This window comes from Malaclemys terrapin, chromosome 6, assembly GCF_027887155.1.
Source record: "Malaclemys terrapin pileata isolate rMalTer1 chromosome 6, rMalTer1.hap1, whole genome shotgun sequence".
NCBI lineage: Eukaryota > Metazoa > Chordata > Testudines > Emydidae > Malaclemys > Malaclemys terrapin.
Window position 1 is genome coordinate 122,137,629 of NC_071510.1, and position 21,856 is coordinate 122,159,484.

General features: G+C 44.6%; 1 protein-coding gene across 1 annotated transcript in view; it reads right to left on the reverse strand.

Annotated features, from left to right (window-relative positions):
* Nucleotides 1-21,476, reverse strand: part of LOC128838814 (urea transporter 2-like) — a 50,791-nt gene extending 29,315 nt beyond the window's left edge. Inside the window, exons 1-3 of the mRNA XM_054031239.1 lie at nucleotides 21,411-21,476; nucleotides 4,437-4,508; nucleotides 2,296-2,474 (exon numbers count right to left, since the gene is read on the reverse strand). Of these exons, the coding sequence (XP_053887214.1) occupies nucleotides 2,296-2,469 (174 nt within the window). The 5' untranslated portion in view covers nucleotides 2,470-2,474; nucleotides 4,437-4,508; nucleotides 21,411-21,476. The remainder of the gene's footprint in view (nucleotides 1-2,295; nucleotides 2,475-4,436; nucleotides 4,509-21,410) is intronic.
* Nucleotides 21,477-21,856: the final 380 nt, after the last annotated feature.

Sequence of the window (21,856 nt, forward strand, 5' to 3'; positions counted from 1 at the left end):
CTAATCACACACACTTTTTTTGAAAATCTTGTCTTAAGTGCTCAGGGAGCAAATCCCAATTTAGCACCATGAGCTCAAAATCCCCAAAGCTTTCATTGGAATTCACTCACTATTTGGCACGATAGGACCCATCCAGGCCAATTGTTGAGGAAAAGAAGACATTGCAGTGAATGGCAAATTAAAGCTACATCTGTTCTGATTGGTGGACTATTGCCTACACAGGAAGCAAAATGTACTAGGGCACCCCACTGGTAAGACTATGAGTAGATAATTTAAATATGACATTATATTTTACACACAAAGATTATAATAAGTCTATAGCCATTTAGGGCTTAACAGTTAACACTATGCTGCACATTAGGGTCACTTGGAGCTTCATGGCGGCAGTAGGGATAGAACTCATGCTCCAAAAGTACAGGCCCTATACTTACACTAAAGGAAAATCTCCCTTAGCTGTAGCAGTTTAGGGCCTATAACACACAGCTGAGCAGTTCTGACTAAGTCCGGAGGAGCACATGGTTACATGCACACACTGGCCACCAGTTTACTGCCATAGACTATGGCACAACTTTGAAAAAAGTATAAAAATCATTTTTTGCCCAGACATACAAAAATCACTTTATTTTTTGAAAAACCAAAACTATGCTAGTGTAGGTGCGCACCAAAACAAGTGCAGATGTGACCCCTGCCCAGAAGAACATACAATCTTACTTCAGGTGCGTGACCCAATAAATAAGGAATATCAACAGACAAGTAAGGGGAGCAAAAAGGAAGAAAACGATGACAATAATAAGATCATGTGGTTATTCAGTGCAGCACGGCCTGTACATACATATCTCCATGGTTCTGTTACTCATTTTGGTTTTTTGTTTAACCTTCCCACCTTCCTCACTTTCCTAGGCATAATCACTGCAACAAATGCTTTGTACTTTTATTATTTTTTAAATCTTTCATTTCAGAATGGGAGTATACTTGACCACTTCCAGTATAAAAAATCAAGTATCAGAATTTTCCATCCAAGAAAAGTGCTTGTGGGCAACGGTTGAATGTACAGACAAATGACTCAGCATTTAAACAAAAGAATGATTTTTTTTTCCTGTTAATTATTATGCAGAAAAAAATTGGCTAATTCATAAAACCAATAGAAAGTGTGTTTTGGGTTTGGCAGAAAAATGTAATATGTATTCAGCGCTTAGCATACCTCACATGCTTCCTTGCATTCTGATTGAGTAACTAGGTATTTGTGTACACGATAAGCCTACTGATAGGGTTATTGACGAACATCACCTGGGATGTTCCTTGCAGGACCCAAATGACAAACTGAAACACGAGCGGTTTATCTGAAAGAGATCATGCTGTAAACACTTGGTAAATGAAATGATCTGTCCAGGACGGGTTTTTTAAAACACATGGAGAAATACAAAGACGCCACACTGCTTGGCAGCAAAACCGAGGCATGTACCAAAGAGGCTGTAAAACTCAGATTTTATGATTGCCTGTACAATGGTTTGCCGCTGGAGAGCTAACTGAGATGGTTTACATCAAAGTAATTTGGAAATGTTACACAGTAGGGAACATAATGTCCCTACGAAGAAGGATCTGCATACCTGGTCAGGTAAGTCGTATAGTAGAGATGAAAATAGTACATGCTTAAGGCCGAAATTCAAGACAGCACATAGTTAACTGTCTGTACATGCATGAATCCATTCCTGTTCAGTAAGGAATTTAAGAATGGGCTTATTCCATTGATGCCAAGAAGGGATTTAAGTGTTTTGTTGAATAGGGGCCTAAATTAATAGTGAAATTTAAACTTTATTGGTGCTAAATGTGCAGAACCTGCCCTGTGGTGAAAAACATGATTAGGGCAACTTTCACTAGTTTCTTCTCTCTGTTCAAAGGAACACTTGCCCTGGGCTATAGATTAATCCTTTAAGCCTCAGTGAGATGCGGAGTTCTAAATGTAAGAGAGTGTGTGTGAACGCCAATAGGGCCTAGTCATTATGTTGTTTATCAGTTCATGTGCTTAAGGGGACAGTCAATTAATTTAAACACAATTATCTTATGGGACAAATTCTGCTCTCCACTATGCAGGTGTAAATCTGGGGGACTCCACTGAACTGAGTGGAATTGCTCTGGATTTTCATGGACTTAACTGAGAGGAGAAATTGCCCCAGTTCTCTGTGCGGGTAGCGAGGCAAAGTGAGAGGAGAGTGTGACATTTGTTTGGACATGCCCTTCCACTGCTCTGGCCTGAACTTCATCCTCAGAAGAAGGCTGCATTAAAGCTATGCCTACCTGGTCTTCCAGCATCTCCAAAAGCGGCACTCTTGCTGGGAGGTCTGGAGAGTGGGCTGGCCAGAGGTGGTGCTTATACTCAGATTCGTTAGGCCTGTGTCCATCAAGAGGCGAGTCGGCCAAGAATGGCCTACTGGAGATGTCACAAACATCGCTCAGAGAACAGCCGTTCATTCTTCCTAGCGTGTCATGTGTGATAAAGGGCAAGCATAAGGAAATCAGTAGGAAACATGCCCACAGCAGCATGGCATGTAAAGGCAGAGTTCATGATTAATCTCAGGAAGGATCATGGGATTATTAAGGGCCAGATCCTGTTTTCATTGACTTAAATGATGCAGGATCACAGCCTGGCTTCCAAATTTCTGGCTCATCTATCAAAATAGCTATGTAATGTATCCCGGCTTTCTTGCCATGATATTAGTAGTATGCTTGCTGCTGGAGGATGGGAAAATCAGCTTATTTTGCCCAAGAGTCTTGTATGATTTGGTCTTTATATTCTTATAAACAAATACATTAATAAAGAACAAAATGAGCCTCTCTCCTACTCCCTCAGCAACAACCCTGCCCCTACCCAAATGGACAGAGAATTCTGTGCAACCTGCAAGGTGTAAACTAAAATTTGATGACTCCATCTAGTACTCAAAGGAAAGCTAAAGTGAGATCTGACCCATTGAAAAATTGAGGCCGACAGAGTTGGTTTTGAATGTTTTTAATGACACTGCAGACTTACAGCGGTTTTCATTGCAGTCTACAATACTATAAGGTAATGACATGAAATCTTATGTTGAAAAATGCGCTCACAGGGGCACATTCTGATGTAGGTTACATGGGAGTAAATCTAGAGTAAGTCTCTTGAATTCATGGTAGTTACTCAGGCCAGCAGTTCGTCCTTTAATAAATAAATATGCTATTAAAGTAAAATTAACATTGATTTCCACTCTTCTAAAGAGTATTTTAAATTAGAGGTGGGGAGGAACTGGAAAATGTACATCAGAGGACAATTCTGCAGTGACATGTGACTGAAGTAATTGGCTTCAATTTCTTTTGTCTCTCTCTGAGTTCTCATGATTCTGTGAATTTTGTGTGTGTGTATGTGCTAAGATTCCAGTTAAGGGTTAAATTCTGTTCTTGATTATGTCACCGTAAATCCAGAGTAACTCCATTAGTCTCTATGGATTTACAATGATAATTTATAACATGTGCTCCTTACTGGTTTGGTATGAAACCATTTAAAAAAAAAATCTGCTGGTTGATCTATAGAACCTACAATAAAAGTAGATGAGCTAAGGAATATTCCTGATGTGTATTTTGTGGGAGTTTCATTTTGAACACGATACAACTCCATGTATGGGTCTGCTCCAACTCTTACTTTATACAGCTCAAGAGTGAGAGATAAACACCCAAGAACTGCATTTAGAAAGCGATCAGGATGCAAGGAACTGTCCTGTCAAATTCTGACCTGTCACATCACAGAGTTACTCTATTTACTGCTGATTTACACAAAATAGGTGCATTGTTTACATTATACAATAATTCCAACTGCTTTTTTTTTTATTCCCCTTCCCTTGAGAATTTTGAGCTGTTAGGTAAGATATCTCACTGTAGCCTTAAGTAAATTATAGCTTTTAGGAGAACAATACTGTTTAGTTAAAATATTTCGTAGTTATAATGAAATAGCCTATTGGAAGAAAAAAAACTACATGAATTTCTGATGTACAAAAATTAAGCTACAGCAGTGATTCTTCTGCAGTGAATGAGAAGCCAGTTGATTTTTCTCTCTCATCTATCCAGAGCCAATATGTCTTATAATGGAGCTCTAGGTATTGCATAAATGTATCCTCTCCCCAAATCAAGTTAATTCCATTCTGCTGTACATTGCAACCATAGCATTCTGCTGTCACCACACCTACAGTAGTGACCCACTAACGCTGAAGAGTGGTGAAGTGGATGGTGCGGTTTGAATCGTGGAACATCTGGCATGGGCTATAAATATTATTTCACATGTTGAAATAAAATGGTACATCTAGTAGTCCATTCATTAGAAAATATACATTATGATACACTACTTGTATTTATTTGTATCTACTTGTAGCTGGTAAAGGACCAGAGACTTTCATTAGAATTATTAGCTCAATACTCACAGATAATGCTGATTTCCAACTTGTCTCCTGTGTGTTTTGGGGGGAGGAGGGAGTTGATCTTCGCCTACGAGTCTGCAGATAGAAAAGTAATCAGGTATTCTCTTCTCTACACTAGAATTTCTCTTGTTGCCAATGTGACCCTGAGGATTTTCAAGTTTCTGTATAATTTTAAGAGGAGTTAAAGCCCCATGTGGTCCATTTTTATTCCAGCATGCAGTTAAATTCATTATATCTCACTTCCTTCAGGATTTTTATTGTGAAAGATTTTGAGCTGGCGTAAATAAATGTAGCTCCATTGACGTTGATTAAGATCTGTTCCCATGTATCTAAGTTCATGTTGCTCAATATTAAGTACAAAATGCATATTTTGTGATGTGCATGCGTGTGCGCACACACACACAATCCCAAATGTTGGCAAGCGTCTAATGCATTTATTATGCTTGCTAGACATGCTCCACTGTGTAGGATAAATGTACAATTAGAAAATTAGAGTTAGCTTATGTTTGGTTAAGAAAATAACGTATTTGCTTTATCATTTGTGGTTAGTAGGGAAAAGGCCCCAACCAGCAAGTAAAAGAAAGCCGTGAGAATAATAACTAATATTACTTGGAGTGTGGGAAAGATGTATGATTCCAAAACTAACTAATAAAATAAAAAGCTGCATTAACAAGACAAAGGGAAATTGTCTTCAAAGAAACAAGCCCAAAGCAAACAAGGATGGGGAGAGAAATAAGAAAGGAAGGCCTTGGAGGAAGGGAATTAGCAAGGATTAAACTGCTTCAAACTGGGTTTTTGCTAAAACTAACAAGTTAGCTGAAGAGTATAAAGAGAGCCATAAAACTGTAGGTTCTCGGTCAGACCCTACCTGATCATGCTGGAATATGCCAGAATGATTGGAAAGGGTCCAGAGAAGAGCAACAAGAATGATTAAGGGTCTTGAGAACATGACCTATGAAGGAAGGCTGAAAGAATTGGGTTTGTTTAGTTTGGAAAAGAGAAGACTGAGAGGGGACATGATAGCAGTTTTCAGGTATTTAAAAGGGTGTCATAAGGAGGAGGGAGAAAACTTGTTCACCTTAGCCTCTAAGGATAGAACAAGAAGCAATGGGTTTAAACTGCAGCAAGGGAGGTCTAGGTTGGACATTAGGAATAAGTTCCTAACTGTCAGGGTGGTTAAACACTGGAATAAATTGCCTAGGGAGGTTGTGGAATCTCCATCTCTGGAGATATTTAAGAGTAGGTTAGATAAATGTCTATCAGGAATGGTCTAGACAGTATTTGGTCCTGCCATGCGGGCAGGGGACTGGACTCGATGACCTCTCGAGGTCCCTTCCAGTCCTAGAATCTATGAATCTATGAAATAGTCATCCCGAGGTTTGGCCTATTTGTAAGTATACTGCTCACAAACTTAAGAATACTCTGTTACTATATTGGGTGTGGTGACTGATTATTTTTAGGCTGTTAGACATGTTTAGAGCAACTGCATAAAGTACCATTTGGGCTTTGGATTTAATAAAGGAATTTATGGTTAAATTCGTGTTTGGTGATTTCTCATATTATTATTCATTATTCCAACATTTTGGTGATCCATGAAGGGACCGCGGACATGAATTTCAGGTGCTGTAAACCCCCAGAGTGAAGGGGTAGCGATCTATCCTCGGGGGCCAGTGTAGAATTCTCTCCTAAAGAGAAATTCAGTAACACCAGGGGAACAGAGGGAGGGACTTTGGCTACAACTGTAAAAGAATGCCTGGCAGAGCATGGCCGAGGTCTGCTGAATGCCATAAAGAGCCCTGCAAAGGTCTGGTGAATGCTGTAAATAGATACATTATTGGCAGAGCACAACAGCGGTCCATTAAATGCCGCTGAAATATTTAAAGAATAAGACCTTTGGGTGACCCTGGAGACAAATATCAATATTGCCTTCTTAAGCAATCTGAAGGTAAAGAAAGCACAGACTAAGGCAGCCGTGTTTCAGGGACTGTACGTGGTGGCTCAGTCTGTCTGGGCAAAGAGCACCACCTTGCCGTATGAGGGCAAAAAAGCCCAGCAATAAGTTCAGTGCCGCTGAGAGAAATCGTCCGGTGACTGTGTGTCTCTGTGGGAGATAAGTAAGTGATTTAAGGAACAAGAGTGAGGAGTTAAAAGGAGCTTTTGCACCAGTTAACACTACAGAGTTTGGAGGGAATTAAAGATTCGGGGTGTGTGGAAATGGTAGAATGAAAGTGTTAGAAGAAGAAAATGCTTGGTTTGATAATAAAACCTAGTTATGGCAGTACAACTCGGTACAGTCATGCCGGGTGGAGCCCTGGCAGTCAAACAAATTATACGGGAGAGGATTGGAGAGGTTGGGGAGAGGGGGGGTTGGAAATTACTACCACTATGCTTTTGTTCCCAGGAATCTTTACAGCTGTTCTGAAGGAAAATGGGGCCTTTTCCGAAAGGAATCGACTGTAAATAAACAACAGTAAATAGAGGCTGCAGACAGAGAGACAGTCTGATTTGAATCATTTACTATGGACGATTTAGTCAACGTCACTAAAAGGAAATCAGGGTTTTCCATTGGCACTTGACTGACTCTGAATGTACAAGAAGGGCATGTAATCTGGGAATAACTGTGTAAAAATAATTAGAGCAGGGCCAGGGATGTTAAGCAAACATTTTTTTTTTAAATGTGAAACTATATTTGTGTAAGGTTTTAAGCAGGGCCGACTCCAGGCACTAGCCTGGCAAGCAGGTGCTTGGGGTGGCCGCTCCGGAGAGGGGCGGCACGTCCAGGTATTCGGTGGCAATTCGACGGACGGTCCCTCACTCCCGCTGAGAGCAAAGGACCTCCCGACAAATTGCCATCGCGATCGCGGCTTTTTTTTTTTTTTTTTTTTTTTTTTCGGCTGCTTGGGGCGGCCAAAACCCTGGAGCCGGCCCTGGTTTTAAGGACCTAAACCAAACTTCTATTCTATCAAAACCCTTTTTGGTATGTTTAAAATGAATTGGCTTTTTAAAAATGCCACTAAAAATCCATTTGCATCTTCATTCAAAGTTGCAACCCTCATAGACGTTTTTTGCCAAACACAGGTAGCTAGTGTTGTTTGGCTTTGTTATTTAGCATTTAACCCTTTGGTTATCTCAGTGTTTTTATAAAGTTAATGTCTCGGTCATGGCTGTGGCAGGGGCAGCCAGACCCAGGAGAGCGGGGAGAGACTCTGGATCCATTTTCAGTAATGAAACAGCAGTTCCGAGCTGCAGGAGAAGAATGAAAAATTAAAACAACAGTGTCCTTCTGGAGCAATGGCAGGGGTGAGGTACACAAGCGATGCAATTAGGAACACTGGGCCTTAAGGCGGCTCTGAGTAATCGGACAGTCACGTTGATAGGGGTGTATGGAAATTCTGTGAGCACAAAATAAGCAGTTATACTGCATGTGACTATTGCTATGACTATTATCATGTTATAGCAAATAAACAGTATATGGTAAATTATGGAGGAATGTGCATTTCCCCATCGCATATGCAGGGGTAAAAGAAATGTAAACAAAACATGCTACTTAATTAAAGTCCCATGAGGGCTCCAGAGAGGAGTCATCATAGGCCGTGCTTTCTTTTTCAGATTGCTGGGTGCTTTGGAACCACAACCCAGCACCAAGAAAGATCAGCAAATATAAAAAAAAAAATGGTGCTTAACCATGAAAAATCGTATCTAAAAAGTCTGATTAACTGTGGTGTAAAGTAAATGTTATTAGGGAGTGAAAAATCTAGATGGTGGTGTTTTGCAAGTGAAAAAGAATAACTATATTGAAACTAAAGCAACAGTAGAAAAGATTAAAATGCCCTAGATTGAAAACAACTTCAACTAATTAGAGTTAAACCTATGAAGAAAACGTTGTGCAACGTGTGGATGATATGCTGGTGCAGCCTACTGACAGGGAAAGCCATTTAAAAGTATTGGAAGCCCTATTTAAGGTTTTGATGAAAGCTCGACTCAAGCTAAACCCAGAAAAACGCCCAGCTAGTGAAGTAGGAGGTTTCCTTCCTGGGATTAACCACCCTGCAACCCAGTCAGCAAGCTCTAGACCAAACTTTCCCAAACTTGGGAGGCCACTTGTGTAGGGAAAGCCCCTGCCGGGCCGGGCCGGTTTGTTTACTTGTCGCGTCCGCAGGTCCCGCCGATCGCAGCTCCCACTGGCCACGATTCGCTGCTCCAGGCCAATGGGACCTGCTGGAAGCGGTAGCCAATATGTCTCTCGGCCCGCGCCACTTCCCGCAGCCCCCATTGGCCTGGAGTGGTGAACCGTGAGCCAGTAGGAGCCGCGATCGGCTGGACCTGCGGATGTGTCTGGTAAACAAACAAACCAGCCAGGCCCACCAGGGGCTTTCCCTGCACAAGCGGCGGAACAAGCTTGGGAAACACTGCATGAGACAAACAAAATATTAAAGTGATTTTGGAGCTGCCCCGCCCTACCGCAGAAACAGCACTGGCATGACAAGCTTTTGTTGGGATTTTTGTCCTTGACTACCTCAGCCACTGTGGCACACACCCCTCTCCCCGCTGCAGCAGAAAAAGCTAGAGTGGGAATGGAGTGGGAATGGAATACATATCTAGGTAGTGTATCTTTTCAAAGAGGTGACACCAGCCCCAGCCCCTAGTGCCCCAAATTATATAAAACCTTCTGGACTGTTTGTAGCAACCAGGGACCCAGCCGTTTCAGCCGTGTTCACTCAGGCCTATCTATCACGGCAGAGAAAACCCTATTGCTTACTGAACGGGAGGTGAAAAGCAGTAGCGCCTCTGTGAAAAACACGTATTGGCTGTGCGGTGGGCCGGGACACGTTTCAGATGTCGGGTGGGCTTGGGACATGTGAAACTGTAATGCCGGGCCAGTATCTAGTCCTAGTTTAACACAGATGCTAGCTGCTGAGAGCAGCAAACTGCAGTCTGTCCTCTTAAAGAACCCTCACCTTTGCCAGCATGGGACTATTAATTGATGGTGCTCCAGAGGAGTGTTCTGGCCCCTAATTAGCCAGCCCTTGCTGGTACCACCTGAGCGCAAGCAGCAAACAGTGAGTTAGTAACATTGCAAGAGTCTGATCCAGGCCTATCCGCTTTTACACCCAAAGTAACTCATGGGGAGCTAAACCAGCTGAAGGGTAAATGGCTCCGTGTCAGGGAAAACTTGTTGCTTAGTGAAGGGGATGATTTACATGACCCGGTCTGGATTCCACCATTGCCCCTTCAAAGGGAAATGTTAAGACTGGTGCATGATGTGCCATTGGGGGGCCCACCAAAACGCTGATGCCACTTATCAGCGACTAAGTAAGGTGGCCCAATAGTAAAACTTCATGTTTTGTGCTAAAAACAATCCACCAAGGAATACAAAACGTATTTATTTGGATTTATCTAGGCCCAGCACTTCAGGGATCCTTGGAAAGATTGCCAATTGTGCAGGTGAGTTACCATTTACAAGAAGCAGCAACCAATATTTACTTGTGGCTATGTACACACAACAGCTTAAGACGGTATAAGCTATGTCATGCAGGGGTATGAATAAGCCACCCCCCCCCCCCTCGAGTGACATAAGTTACATTGACCTAAGCGTTGGTGTGGATAGCGCTACGTTGGTGGGAAAGCTATTGTTCATTGACTTAGAGCATCTGCACTGGCAGTGCTACAGTGGCACAGCTGTAAGCGCTGTAGTGTAGCCATAGCCTGTGATTGTTGATGCCTTTACTAAACGGATAGAAGCCTTGCATACTAGAAAAGCCACTGCACCTGTTACAGCAAGACTATTGGCAGAGCATGTCTTTTCTAGGTGGGAATGTCCCAGGCCGTAGATGGTGATCGAGGAACAACTTTCACAGGGAAGGTAATGAAAGGTGCATTCATCATGCTGGAAAAAGAGCAAAAATGCTGTGACGGGTTGGATCACAGAAACCCCCTTGGGAGCTGCCACCCGATGTGCAAAGACTACCCCTGCTTCTGTTTTCCCTGCCAGCTCAGGACTCCAGCACCCTGTCTTGCTGAGCCAGACACTCCCGTCTGGCTCCAGACACAGATCCAGGGTCTGAATCACTTTCCCAAAGCTGCAAGTTTACCTGAAAACAGCTCGCAGTAGCGTGCTTGTCTTTAGCACTCAGATGCCCAACTCCCAATGGGGTCTAAACCCAAATAAATCCGTTTTACCCTGCATAAAGCTTATGCAGGGCAAACTCATAAATTGTTCGCCCTCTATAACACTGATAGAGAGATATGCACAGCTGTTTGCTCCCCCAGGTATTAATACATACTCTGAGTAAATTACTAAATAGAAAGTGATTTTATTAAATACAGACAGTAGGATTTAAGTGGTTCAAAGTAGTAACAGACAGAACAAATTTCAGAGTAACAGACGTGTTAGTCTGTATCCGCAAAAAGAAGAACAGGAGTACTTGTGGCACCTTAGAGACTAACAAATTTATTAGAGCATAAGCTTTCGTGGGCTACAGCCCACTTCATCAGGTGCATAGAATGGAATATATAGTGAAGATATATATATACATACAGAGAACATGAAAAGGTGAGAGTTGCCCTACCAACTCTAGGAGGCTAATTAATTAAGATGAGCAATTGTCAGCAGGAGAAAAACAACTTTTGCAGTGATACTCAAGATAGCCCATTTAAGACAGTTTTTCAAGAAGGTGTGAGGACAGGGCCGGCTCCAGGCACCAGCCGAGCAAGCTGGTGCTTGGGGCGGCAGCTCGTAGGAGGCGGCATTCCGCCCAATCCTAGGGCGGCATGGCCGCTTTTGTTTGTGTGTGTGTTGTTACGCGCCGGCCGCTCTGTAGGGGGCGGTGGCGCAGAGGATGGGAGCGCCCTGCAGCAAACCCGATAGGGCAGCCCGCGTCCTGCCCTCCCAGCCAACTGGAGCAGTGCAGAGCCCTCCCAGCAGGCGGCAGGGCGGGAGAGGCCGCGTGGCAGCGCCCCGCTGAAGCCCTGGCCGCTCCCCTTCTCTCTCTCTCCCTCCCGCTCCTTCCCCCTCCCCCTGGCTCTGGCCGCGTTGCAGGTTTGGGTTTTTTTGTTTGTTTGCTTGGGGCGGCCAAAAAGCCAGAGCCGGCCCTGTGTGAGGATACTTAACATGGGGAAATAGATTCAATGTGTGTAATGGCTCAGCCATTCCCAGTCTCTAATTAAGCCTAAATTGATAGTATCTAGTTTGCATATTAATTCAAGTTCAGCAGTTTCTCGTTGGAGTCTGTTTTTGAAGCTTTTCTGTTGCAAAAGTGCTTCTTGTCAAACTGTCTTAAATGGGCTATCCTGAGTATCACTACAAACGTTTCCCTTCTCCTGCTGACAACTGCTCATCTTAATTAATTAGCCTCTAAGAGCCGGCAGGGCAACTCCCACCCCCTCACGCTCCCTGCATGTATACACATCCCCTCACTACATGCTCCACTCCATGCATCCGACGAAGTGGGCTGCAGCCCACGAAAGCCCATGCTCAAACAAATTTGTTAATCTCTAAGACTCCAACGAGAAACTGCTGAACTTGAATTAATATGCAAACTAGATACTATCAATTTAGGCTTAATTAGAGACTGGGAATGGCTGAGCCATTACACACATTGAATCTATTTCCCCATGTTAAGTATCCTCACACAGGGCCGGCTCTGGCTTTTTGGCCGCCCCAAGCAAACAAACAAAAAAACCCAAACCTGCAACGCGGCCAGAGCCAGGGGGAGGGGGAAGGAGCGGGAGGGAGAGAGAGAGAAGGGGAGCGGCCAGGGCTTCAGCGGGGCGCTGCCACGCGGCCTCTCCCGCCCCGCCGCCTGCTGCGAGGGCTCTGCACTGCTCCAGTTGGCTGGGAGGGCAGGACGCGGGCTGCCCTATCGGGTTTGCTGCAGGGCGCTCCCATCCTCTGCGCCACCGCCCCCTACAGAGCGGCCGGCGCGTAACAACACACACACAAACAAAAGCGGCCATGCCGCCCTAGGATTGGGCGGAATGCCGCCTCCTACGAGCTGCCGCCCCAAGCACCAGCTTGCTCGGCTGGTGCCTGGAGCCGGCCCTGTCCTCACACCTTCTTGAAAAACTGTCTTAAATGGGCTATCTTGAGTATCACTGCAAAAGTTGTTTTTCTCCTGCTGACAATTGCTCATCTTAATTAATTAGCCTCCTAGAGTTGGTAGGGCAACTCTCACCTTTTCATGTTCTCTGTATGTATATATATATCTTCACTATATATTCCATTCTATGCACCTGATGAAGTGGGCTGTAGCCCACGAAAGCTTATGCTCTAATAAATTTGTTAGTCTCTGAGACAGAACAAAGTAAGTCACAAGCAAAATAAAATAAAATGCGCAAATCTATGCCTAATCAAACTGAATACAGATAATCTCACCCTCAGAGATGCTTCAGTAAGTTTTTCTCAGACTGGACACCTTCCAGGCCTGGGCACAATTCTTTCCTCTGGTGCAGCTCTTGTTGCAGCTCAGGTGATAGCTAGGGGATTCTTCATGATGGCTTCTCTCCCTCTCTCTTCTCTTCCCCCCTTTATATATCTTTTGCATAAGGCGGGAACTCTTTGTCTCTCTGGGTTTCCACCCCCCCTCACTGGAAAAGCACCAGGTTAAAGATGGATTCCAGTTCAGGTGACATGATCACATGTCACTGCAAGACTTCATTACTCACTTGCCAGCACACACATATACAGGAAGACTCACAGGTAAATACAGCTATCTGCAGACAATGGGAGTCATCAAGATTCCAAACCATCATTAATGGTCCACACTTTACACAATTACAATAGGCCCTCAGAGTTACATTTTATATTTCTAGTTTTGGATACAAGAGTGGTACATTCATACAAATCAGATGATCATACTCAGTAGATTATAAGCTTTGTAATGATACCTTACAAGAGACCTTTTGCATGAAGCATATCCCAGTTACGTTACATTCACTTATTACCGTATTTTCTCTAAAACCAGCTCAGTTACATTATATTGACTTATTATCAAGTTTTTATAAAACCATATAGACTGCACAACGTCACACCCTCCTCCTGAACTTACTGCCAGAGACTTGGACACTGACCATGGTGGAGGCAGTATACCTAAAATTCATTTTTGGGCTCCCCTATGGGGCAGACACTCCTGTGTCCCCCAAAAGGGAAAGAGACCCTGACCCAGCTGTAGGCTCACACCTTCCAGCTATGAGGGACCTTTCGCTGGCCAGCAAAATCCCCCCCCTTTCACTCAGGTTGGGTTTGCTTCCAGCTAGAGTCTTTGGGGTTTGTTCCCACCGCAGCAGTCACCAGGACCCCAACTTCCAGCTCCAGGATACATGTCTCTGTGCACCTCTTCCACTCCATTACAGCCAGGTCATGCTTCTGGGTCTTAATTGCTTTGTCTCTTAAGTCCAGGCTGGTGGGCAGCCTTTTCTTTTTCCAGGTCAGGCTTTCCCCAGGCAAATTGTACATCAATTTCCATTTATCTTCCCTTGAGACCATCACTTGATGAGCTGGGATACCACAGAGAACACCCTCCTGCCAGAACAGGCACCCCTCCACTCCTGTCTTGCTAAATTAGACACCCCAGTCAGCCTCAGCACAGACAGAGGTTGGGCCACACCCATCTGCAGTTCACTGAAACTGAGATGCACTCAGCTCAGGGGCTTCTTAGTTAACAGAGACATTCCCAGCGCCCATTGTTCAGTCTTTCTGGGCAATTTGCAACTTGTGTAGTTTTAACTTCTTTTGATCTTCATTCTTACTTATTTTGCTTCCTTTTCTGTCCCTACTTCCCTTTCCCGAAATAAGCAAACAGAAAATAACAAACCAGTAACCACTTTGTCTGTTTTCCAGCCACCACACTTAAAACTCACTTAAAATCACTACCAGTATCTCAAAGCAATCAGCTGTGCACAGATCCTGCTCGACTACGCCACTGTGACGGGTTGGATCACAGAAACCCCCTTGGGAGCTGCCACCCAATGTGCAAAGACTACCCCTGCTTCTGTTTTCCCTGCCAGCTCAGGACTCCAGCACCCTGTCTTGCTGAGCCAGACACTCCCGTCTGGCTCCAGACACAGACCCAGGGTCTGAATCACTTGTCCCAAAGCTGCAAGTTTACCTGAAAACAGCTCGCAGTAGCGTGCTTGTCTTTAGCACTCAGATGCCCAACTCCCAATGGGGTCTAAACCCAAATAAATCCGTTTTACCCTGCATAAAGCTTATGCAGGGCAAACTCATAAATTGTTCGCCCTCTATAACACTGATAGAGAGATATGCACAGCTGTTTGCTCCCCCAGGTATTAATACATACTCTGAGTAAATTACTAAATAGAAAGTGATTTTATTAAATACAGACAGTAGGATTTAAGTGGTTCAAAGTAGTAACAGACAGAACAAAGTAAGTCACAAGCAAAATAAAATAAAATGCGCAAATCTATGCCTAATCAAACTGAATACAGATAATCTCACCCTCAGAGATGCTTCAGTAAGTTTTTCTCAGACTGGACACCTTCCAGGCCTGGGCACAATTCTTTCCCCTGGTGCAGCTCTTGTTGCAGCTCAGGTGATAGCTAGGGGATTCTTCATGATGGCTTCTCTCCCTCTCTCTTCTCTTCCCCCCTTTATATATCTTTTGCATAAGGCGGGAACTCTTTGTCTCTCTGGGTTTCCACCCCCCCTCACTGGAAAAGCACCAGGTTAAAGATGGATTCCAGTTCAGGTGACATGATCACATGTCACTGCAAGACTTCATTACTCACTTGCCAGCACACACATATACAGGAAGACTCACAGGTAAATACAGCCATCTGCAGACAATGGGAGTCATCAAGATTCCAAACCATCATTAATGGTCCACACTTTACACAATTACAATAGGCCCTCAGAGTTACATTTTATATTTCTAGTTTTAGATACAAGAGTGGTACATTTATACAAATCAGATGATCATACTCAGTAGATTATAAGCTTTGTAATGATACCTTACAAGAGACCTTTTGCATGAAGCATATCCCAGTTACGTTACATTCACTTATTACCGTATTTTCTCTAAAACCAGCTCAGTTACATTATATTGACTTATTATCAAGTTTTTATAAAACCATATAGACTGCACAACGTCACAAATGTCACATACTCTACCAGCCCCAGGCTTCTGGCTTAGTGGAAAGGACAAACAGAACAATCAAAACAATGTGGTGTGTGAATCAGGCAAAGACTGGGATGAAAAGTGGCTTTTGATTCTTATGGATTTAAGGGGGAAGCCAAAGTAAACCAGCCGGTGTCACTCCTTTTATTGCCAGGATGGGTGGAGAGATGAGACTCCCAGAACATTTGTTCACTGACCCCGTTGCCAAACCTAATGAAGGAAGGGTTGGTCACAGCTCAGCCAGTTAGACTGCTGGGAGAAAATTTATGAGACATGAATGTGTCTATTGCACAGCAGCGGGGGCAGGATCATGCCAAAATGAGGGCATGCTTTAACAAACAAGCCCAAAATGTAGATTAGCAAGCAGGGGACAGAATGATGGTGCAGTTAACCCCAGACGACCCCCCCATTTTTGGCATCTGGATGGAGAAGTCCATACTATATAATACAAAATCTCAGCCCTGCAGTATATTTGGTACAAATAGAAGCAGGACCTAAAAGCAAGGATCGATGGCTACCTGCTACTCAGTTAAAGTTGCACAAAGGTTCCCATGAAGGGAACACCAGAAATTGGGTTGGATTTTTAAGGCTACTGTCAGCGTATGGCGAAGCTGGTGTCATCGCGCATAAAAGGTCTACCACTGCGGTCTGTGGAAAATGCAACTCAATAAACACAGAAATAACAATCTAAGTTTGGGGATATGAGGAAGTCTCTGTCACTGAGGTGACCAGTGGGGCCAGAAATCCAGGTCAGTGGTGGGGTGAAATAAACAATGCCACTAGATATCGCATTCAATTCTGTAAGTGGTCTAAGAACAAGCAAACCATGATAATTGTGTAAGAATTGATCCCCCGTTGCATCAATCCCTATTTAGGGAATGGTACCTTGAATTTTCCATATGGGTATGCTAGGCCTGAGGGGCATTATACAGGTTTTATGTTTCCTGTAAAGTTTACGCAAACAAGGGCTTATCAATATGTACCTTTCTGGGTATCGAAAAGGGTAGAAATAAGGGTGGCACAAAGGTACATTGAAAAGAAAAACTCAGAGTGCTTCAAGGCAGAGGCAGGACCCGGTAATGGATTGGTTTTAAGGCCCCTTAAAGAAGTGCTATACAATGATGTTCAATGTAGACATGTACCGCTTTGTTTAATTTGATTTCATTGCCTTTGCCAAAAGGATTCTGTCGACCGGAGCTCGGCTAATTGTAGGGCAAAATGATAAAGGACTATTGGGAAGACTTTGTTGAGACAAATGCAGAAGTAAAGGCACCCGAAGCAATTCAAAGGCGAGGCCGATGGAGCCTATCTGCCAGTGATGGAGCAGGGTGGTTTGGAGCCAGCACATCAATCTGAAACCAGCCATTGAGCCCTGGTGGGAACATGACCAAGCATCCCAACGCCAGGACATCCTGAGCCCGAGGAGTGAGCACAGGAAAGAACTCATTAATCAATAACTTCTGAATGTATATAATATGCAGTTTGTTTAAGGAAGTAAGCACAAAGTCAATGAACAAGTTAACCAAACCAATTAAGGTTATCAAAACGGGGCAATGGCCAGGGCCATACCCTGTTCTATGCCGGGAGAGAATGTACTAGACAAAACCAAGGCCACTCTCACTGATATGGAATAAGGGAAATTGCCCTCTTTTATAACCCCAGAGAAATGGAAAATGTGATGAGCTGGATTGGTGTAAAACTATAACAACAAAACCTCTCCAGGCTCCAATACCATGAAAAGCGTACAGGACTCCTTATCCCACCTACGCTATCCATCCCAGAAATTGCAGAACATGAGGTCATTCAAACCCTTGTTATACCTCTTGGAGTACTGGAAGATACGGTAACTTATAAAGTTGGAAAAGAGTTTGTTTTTCCTCCTCAAATACTGTTGTGAGATAAGGACAAGATCTGGAAAGCCCTAGAATATAATATCAGAGTTGGGAGGGACCTCAAGAGGTCATTTAGTCCAACCCCCTGCTCAAAGCAGGGCCCATCGCCAGACAGATTTTTGCCCCAGATCCCTAAATGGCCCCCTCAAGGATTGAGCTCACAACCCTGGGTTTAGGAGGCCAATACTCAAACCACTGAGCTATCCCTCCCCTTGTCCTGTTGCTTGCACCTGGGAGACACCTACATATGCCCGTGTAATGTCTTACCGACAGAGCTGCTGGCGTGTGAGTTCACGCTGCAGGAGCACTCTCCATACTGCACAGTACGGTTGAGATGCTGAGGAACTGGTGAAGTACTTATGCTGGGAATGGTAAATGTTGCTTGGTGGCTGGAAATAACCACTTTTGGTATAGATCCAAAAATTGTAATTCTGATTGGCCAATGTTTTGTACCCCAGCAAAATTCACTGCAGTGATAAATGGAAAGACTTTACATCCCAAACCCATTTTCCATAATGTAACTGAATGACAGGCTGACTTCAGGTTACAGGAGGATGCTTTAAAAACAATACCCAAGTTTGGGCATTCTATCTTCACTTGAACCTGGATCTTAAAAGCTTAAAAGCCAGGCACAGAGAATTTGGCAATTAACTAGCTCCACCTTGTGGGACCAAGCATGCAAAGTGGAATTACATCCATTGTGAAGATTGTCATTCAAAGCTGTGATAGTTATCAGTGTAATTGTAATCTTGATTTTGTATTGTCAAGTTTATTAGTTGTACAAGATGTTGCAAAATCATAGATGTATGTTTAAAATGCTTAATGTAGTAAACCCCATGTACTATGTAGAGTTTTAAGGTGGTGAATGTAGGATAATTATGAAATTAAACAATTAGAGTTAGCATAAGTTTGGTTAAGAAAATAATGTAATTGCTTTATGGATTCTGGCTAATACGGAGAGGGTCTCAAAAAGCAAATAAAAGAATGCTGTGAGAATAATAAGTAGTGTAATTTGTAATGTGGGAAGAATGTCTGATTCCAGAACTAACAAAGAGCTGCACGAACAAGACAAAGGAAAATTGTCTTCAAAGAAACAAGCCCAAACTTTTCCACTGTTCTGCTGGCAAGCAAGAATGGGGGGAGAAGACAAGAAAGGGAAGCTTGGAGGAAGGAAAGCGGCAAGGATAAACTGCCTCAAACTGGGTTTTTGTTAAAGCTATCAAGTTAGCTGAAGGGTATAAAGAGAGCCATGAATCTGAAAGTTATTGGTCAGACCCTACCTGATCATGCTGGAGTCAGGGCCGGATTAACCTTTTGTGGGCCCAGCGCCAAACATATTTGTGGGCCTCCCTGGGGGCAAAGGAGCATGGCGTGGGGAGGTCGGTCCCCAGAGCAAGGGGCCAACCAGGGGCAATGGGGCATAGCATGGTGGGGCTGGCCCCGCTCCACCCAGCCCAGTGCAAGGGCACTGTATACAAACCCGCAGTTGCCAGACGCACACTGGCCCGCCCAGCCCTGTGCTGCCAGCATGCTCCTTCCCTTTGGGGGTGGGCCCATGCCATGCCACACAGCCCCTGACTCCCTATGCCCAGTGTCCCCTGGAACTGCTATGCCCATCAGTCCCCCACACAGACCCTCCACCACAAATGCACAGAGGCTTGCACCCCCCGCTGCCCAGTACCTCCACAGAGCTGCACCACACTGCCCAATGCACTTCCCCACAGCCCACCACCACAACTACACAGCACCCTACTCAGCCCCCCCCACTGCCCAGCATCCCAACACACAGACCTCCCCACACCTCCAGAGACCCACTCCCTGCCCCCTGGCCACACTCACCAGCCCTGCTGGAAGGTGATAGGCTGAGCTGGCAGCGCGGCCAGGGCCAGTCCAGTGCCAGGCTGGGGAATCACTCCGGCCTCTCGGGAGTGGCATGATTAGCCAGGCTAAGGCTGCCCCCGTCCTGGCCGGACTCCCTCAAGACCCACTTGCCTGGAGATAGGTGACCATACATCCCTGTTTGGCCGGGACAGTTCTCTTTTTAAGCTCTGTCCCTGCCATCCTGACTTTTTTGACAAAAACGGGCATTTATCCTGTTTGCTCTTGCCAACTGATCAAGTGAATGGAAATAAAGTGCGGTACTTTGATTGTTTTGTAGTCTAACTTATTTTTTCACAGACCACTTGAAAAATCGCTGGGGGTCTCGGTGGACCACTTAATGATCTTTCCAAATATTGGTGGTGCAGGGTCTGGGAGGGAGTTAGGGTGCAGGAGCAAGCTGAGGGTTGGGGTGCAGGGTCTGGCCAGGAGTTAGGATGAGGGAGGGGGCTCAGGGTTGGGGCAGGAGGTTGGTGTGTGGAGCACTTACTTGGGGCAACTCCTGTTTGGTGCGAGGTGTGTAGGTGGGGATGTGGGCCGGTGCAGGAGTCAGAGCTGGGGTCATGGATGTGTGTGCGTGTGAGGGGGGTGCAGGAGTCAGGGCAGGGGCTGGGTGTGTGTGAGGGGGGTGCAGGAGTCAGGGCAGGGGTGCAGGGTCTTGGAGGGAGTTAGGATGCAGCGCTCCTCTCCCTGCCTCCCAGAGCTCTGGCAAAAGCTGTTTGGCGGCGGGGGAAGTGCTGGGAGGGAGGGGAAGGGGTGGGAACATGGTGTGCTCAGGAGAAGAGGCGGTGCAGGCGGAGCCCCAAGAGCTAGCAGGACCAAGCGTCTGCCCCCACAGGAGAGAGTGATGGGCGGGGCGGGGCAGAGAAGAGTGTTCAGGGCCTTGTAGCCCAAGCAGAGCGGGCTGAGCCAGGGCCCCTTTGGAGCCTGGGCCCAGCACTATGGTGCCAGTGGCACCATGGTAAACCCGAGTACTGGCTGGAGTACACCAGAATGAGAGGGTCAGCCCAAGGTCTGACCTATTTGTAAGAATACTAATCACATACTTAAGAATACTCTGTTACCGTATTGGGTGTAGTCACTGCTCATTTTTAGGTTCTTAGATATATTTAGAGCTACTACATAAAGTATCATTTGGCCTTTGGATTTAATAAAGGAATTTATGGTTAAATTGGTGTTTGGTGATTTCCCATAAGAACGGCCAGACTGGGTCAGACCAATGGTCCATCTAGCCCAGTATCCTGTCTTCCGACAATGGCCAATGCCAATTGCTTCAGAGGGAATGAACAGAACAAGCAATCATCCAGTGATGCATCCCCTGTCAATCATGCCCAGCTTTCGGCAATCAGAGACTAGGAACACTCAGCACATCGGATTGCATCCCTGACCATCGTGGCTAGTAACCATTGATGATCCAATCCTCCGTGAACTTATGTAGTTCTTTTTTGAACCCAATTATAGTTTTGGCCTTCACAACATCCCCTGGCAATGAGTTCCACAAGTTGACTGTGTGTTGTGTGAAGTAGTACTTCCTTTTCTTTGTTTTAAACCTGCTGCCTTTTAAAAATTCCAGCACATTGCTCATAGATAAATGCCTTCTTAAAACACACATTTCAAATGTAGCTCAACTGTGACAATCAAACACTCATTAAATCTACCCATCGTTCAACTTGCAAAGATCTGTCCAATATTAGAATATCTCTGGCTTTGCTATCACAGTTGATCTCTGGCTTTGCTATCACAGTTGATCCTGATCAGTTTTGACTTGTCATTTTTCATTTGCAAAATTAAAAGGCGGTAAACAGAACAGACAAGAGAGAAACGATGCATTTATCAAAGGTACAGTCAGTCAGGTTAATAAATGTAATTACAGTGCTGAGCAGAAAACTGCTGGTAATGAATATGGTTGAGGCAGTCCCCGGGTGCTGTTTCACTTACTCTAATCTGCTTTATTTACTTTCATTTACTTCCATTCAAGAGTTTTTTTTAACTGTCTGTATTTTCCTATTCGCGGGAAAAATGCACAGATATGTAAGAAATTCAAGCTCTGCATTAAAACAAACTCTTCTTACCTTCCAGCTGAGTCCAGCAAGGCAGCTGTTGCTATGCAGTATCTGACTATCTATTAAAGAATGTGTGCTGAGCTAGTGATAGTAGAACAAGTGCCCCACCAGTTTATATAGCCAGAACAGCTCCTATCATAACGCAACAAATTCGAGCACTCCTCCTACCATTTCAGGTTACACTGTGGACTGGAAAGAAATGCTAGACAGTAGCCACCTGCTCCACCTTTTGTCTTGGATTCTTGCCAAATATCTTAAGAAACCCCATCTTTCCTACGCTTTTCCACTCCAGATTAAAATTCAATTAGTTAATTGTGCTACTTTGCCTTTTAGGTCACTAAAGAAGAATCCGGAGGAGTCTGAACTGGCTGTTTCTGTGGTAACGCTTTGTCCAAGAAATAAATGATTGTGCATGTTAATGCATCAAAACACACATCAGCATAGATGGCTTCTGA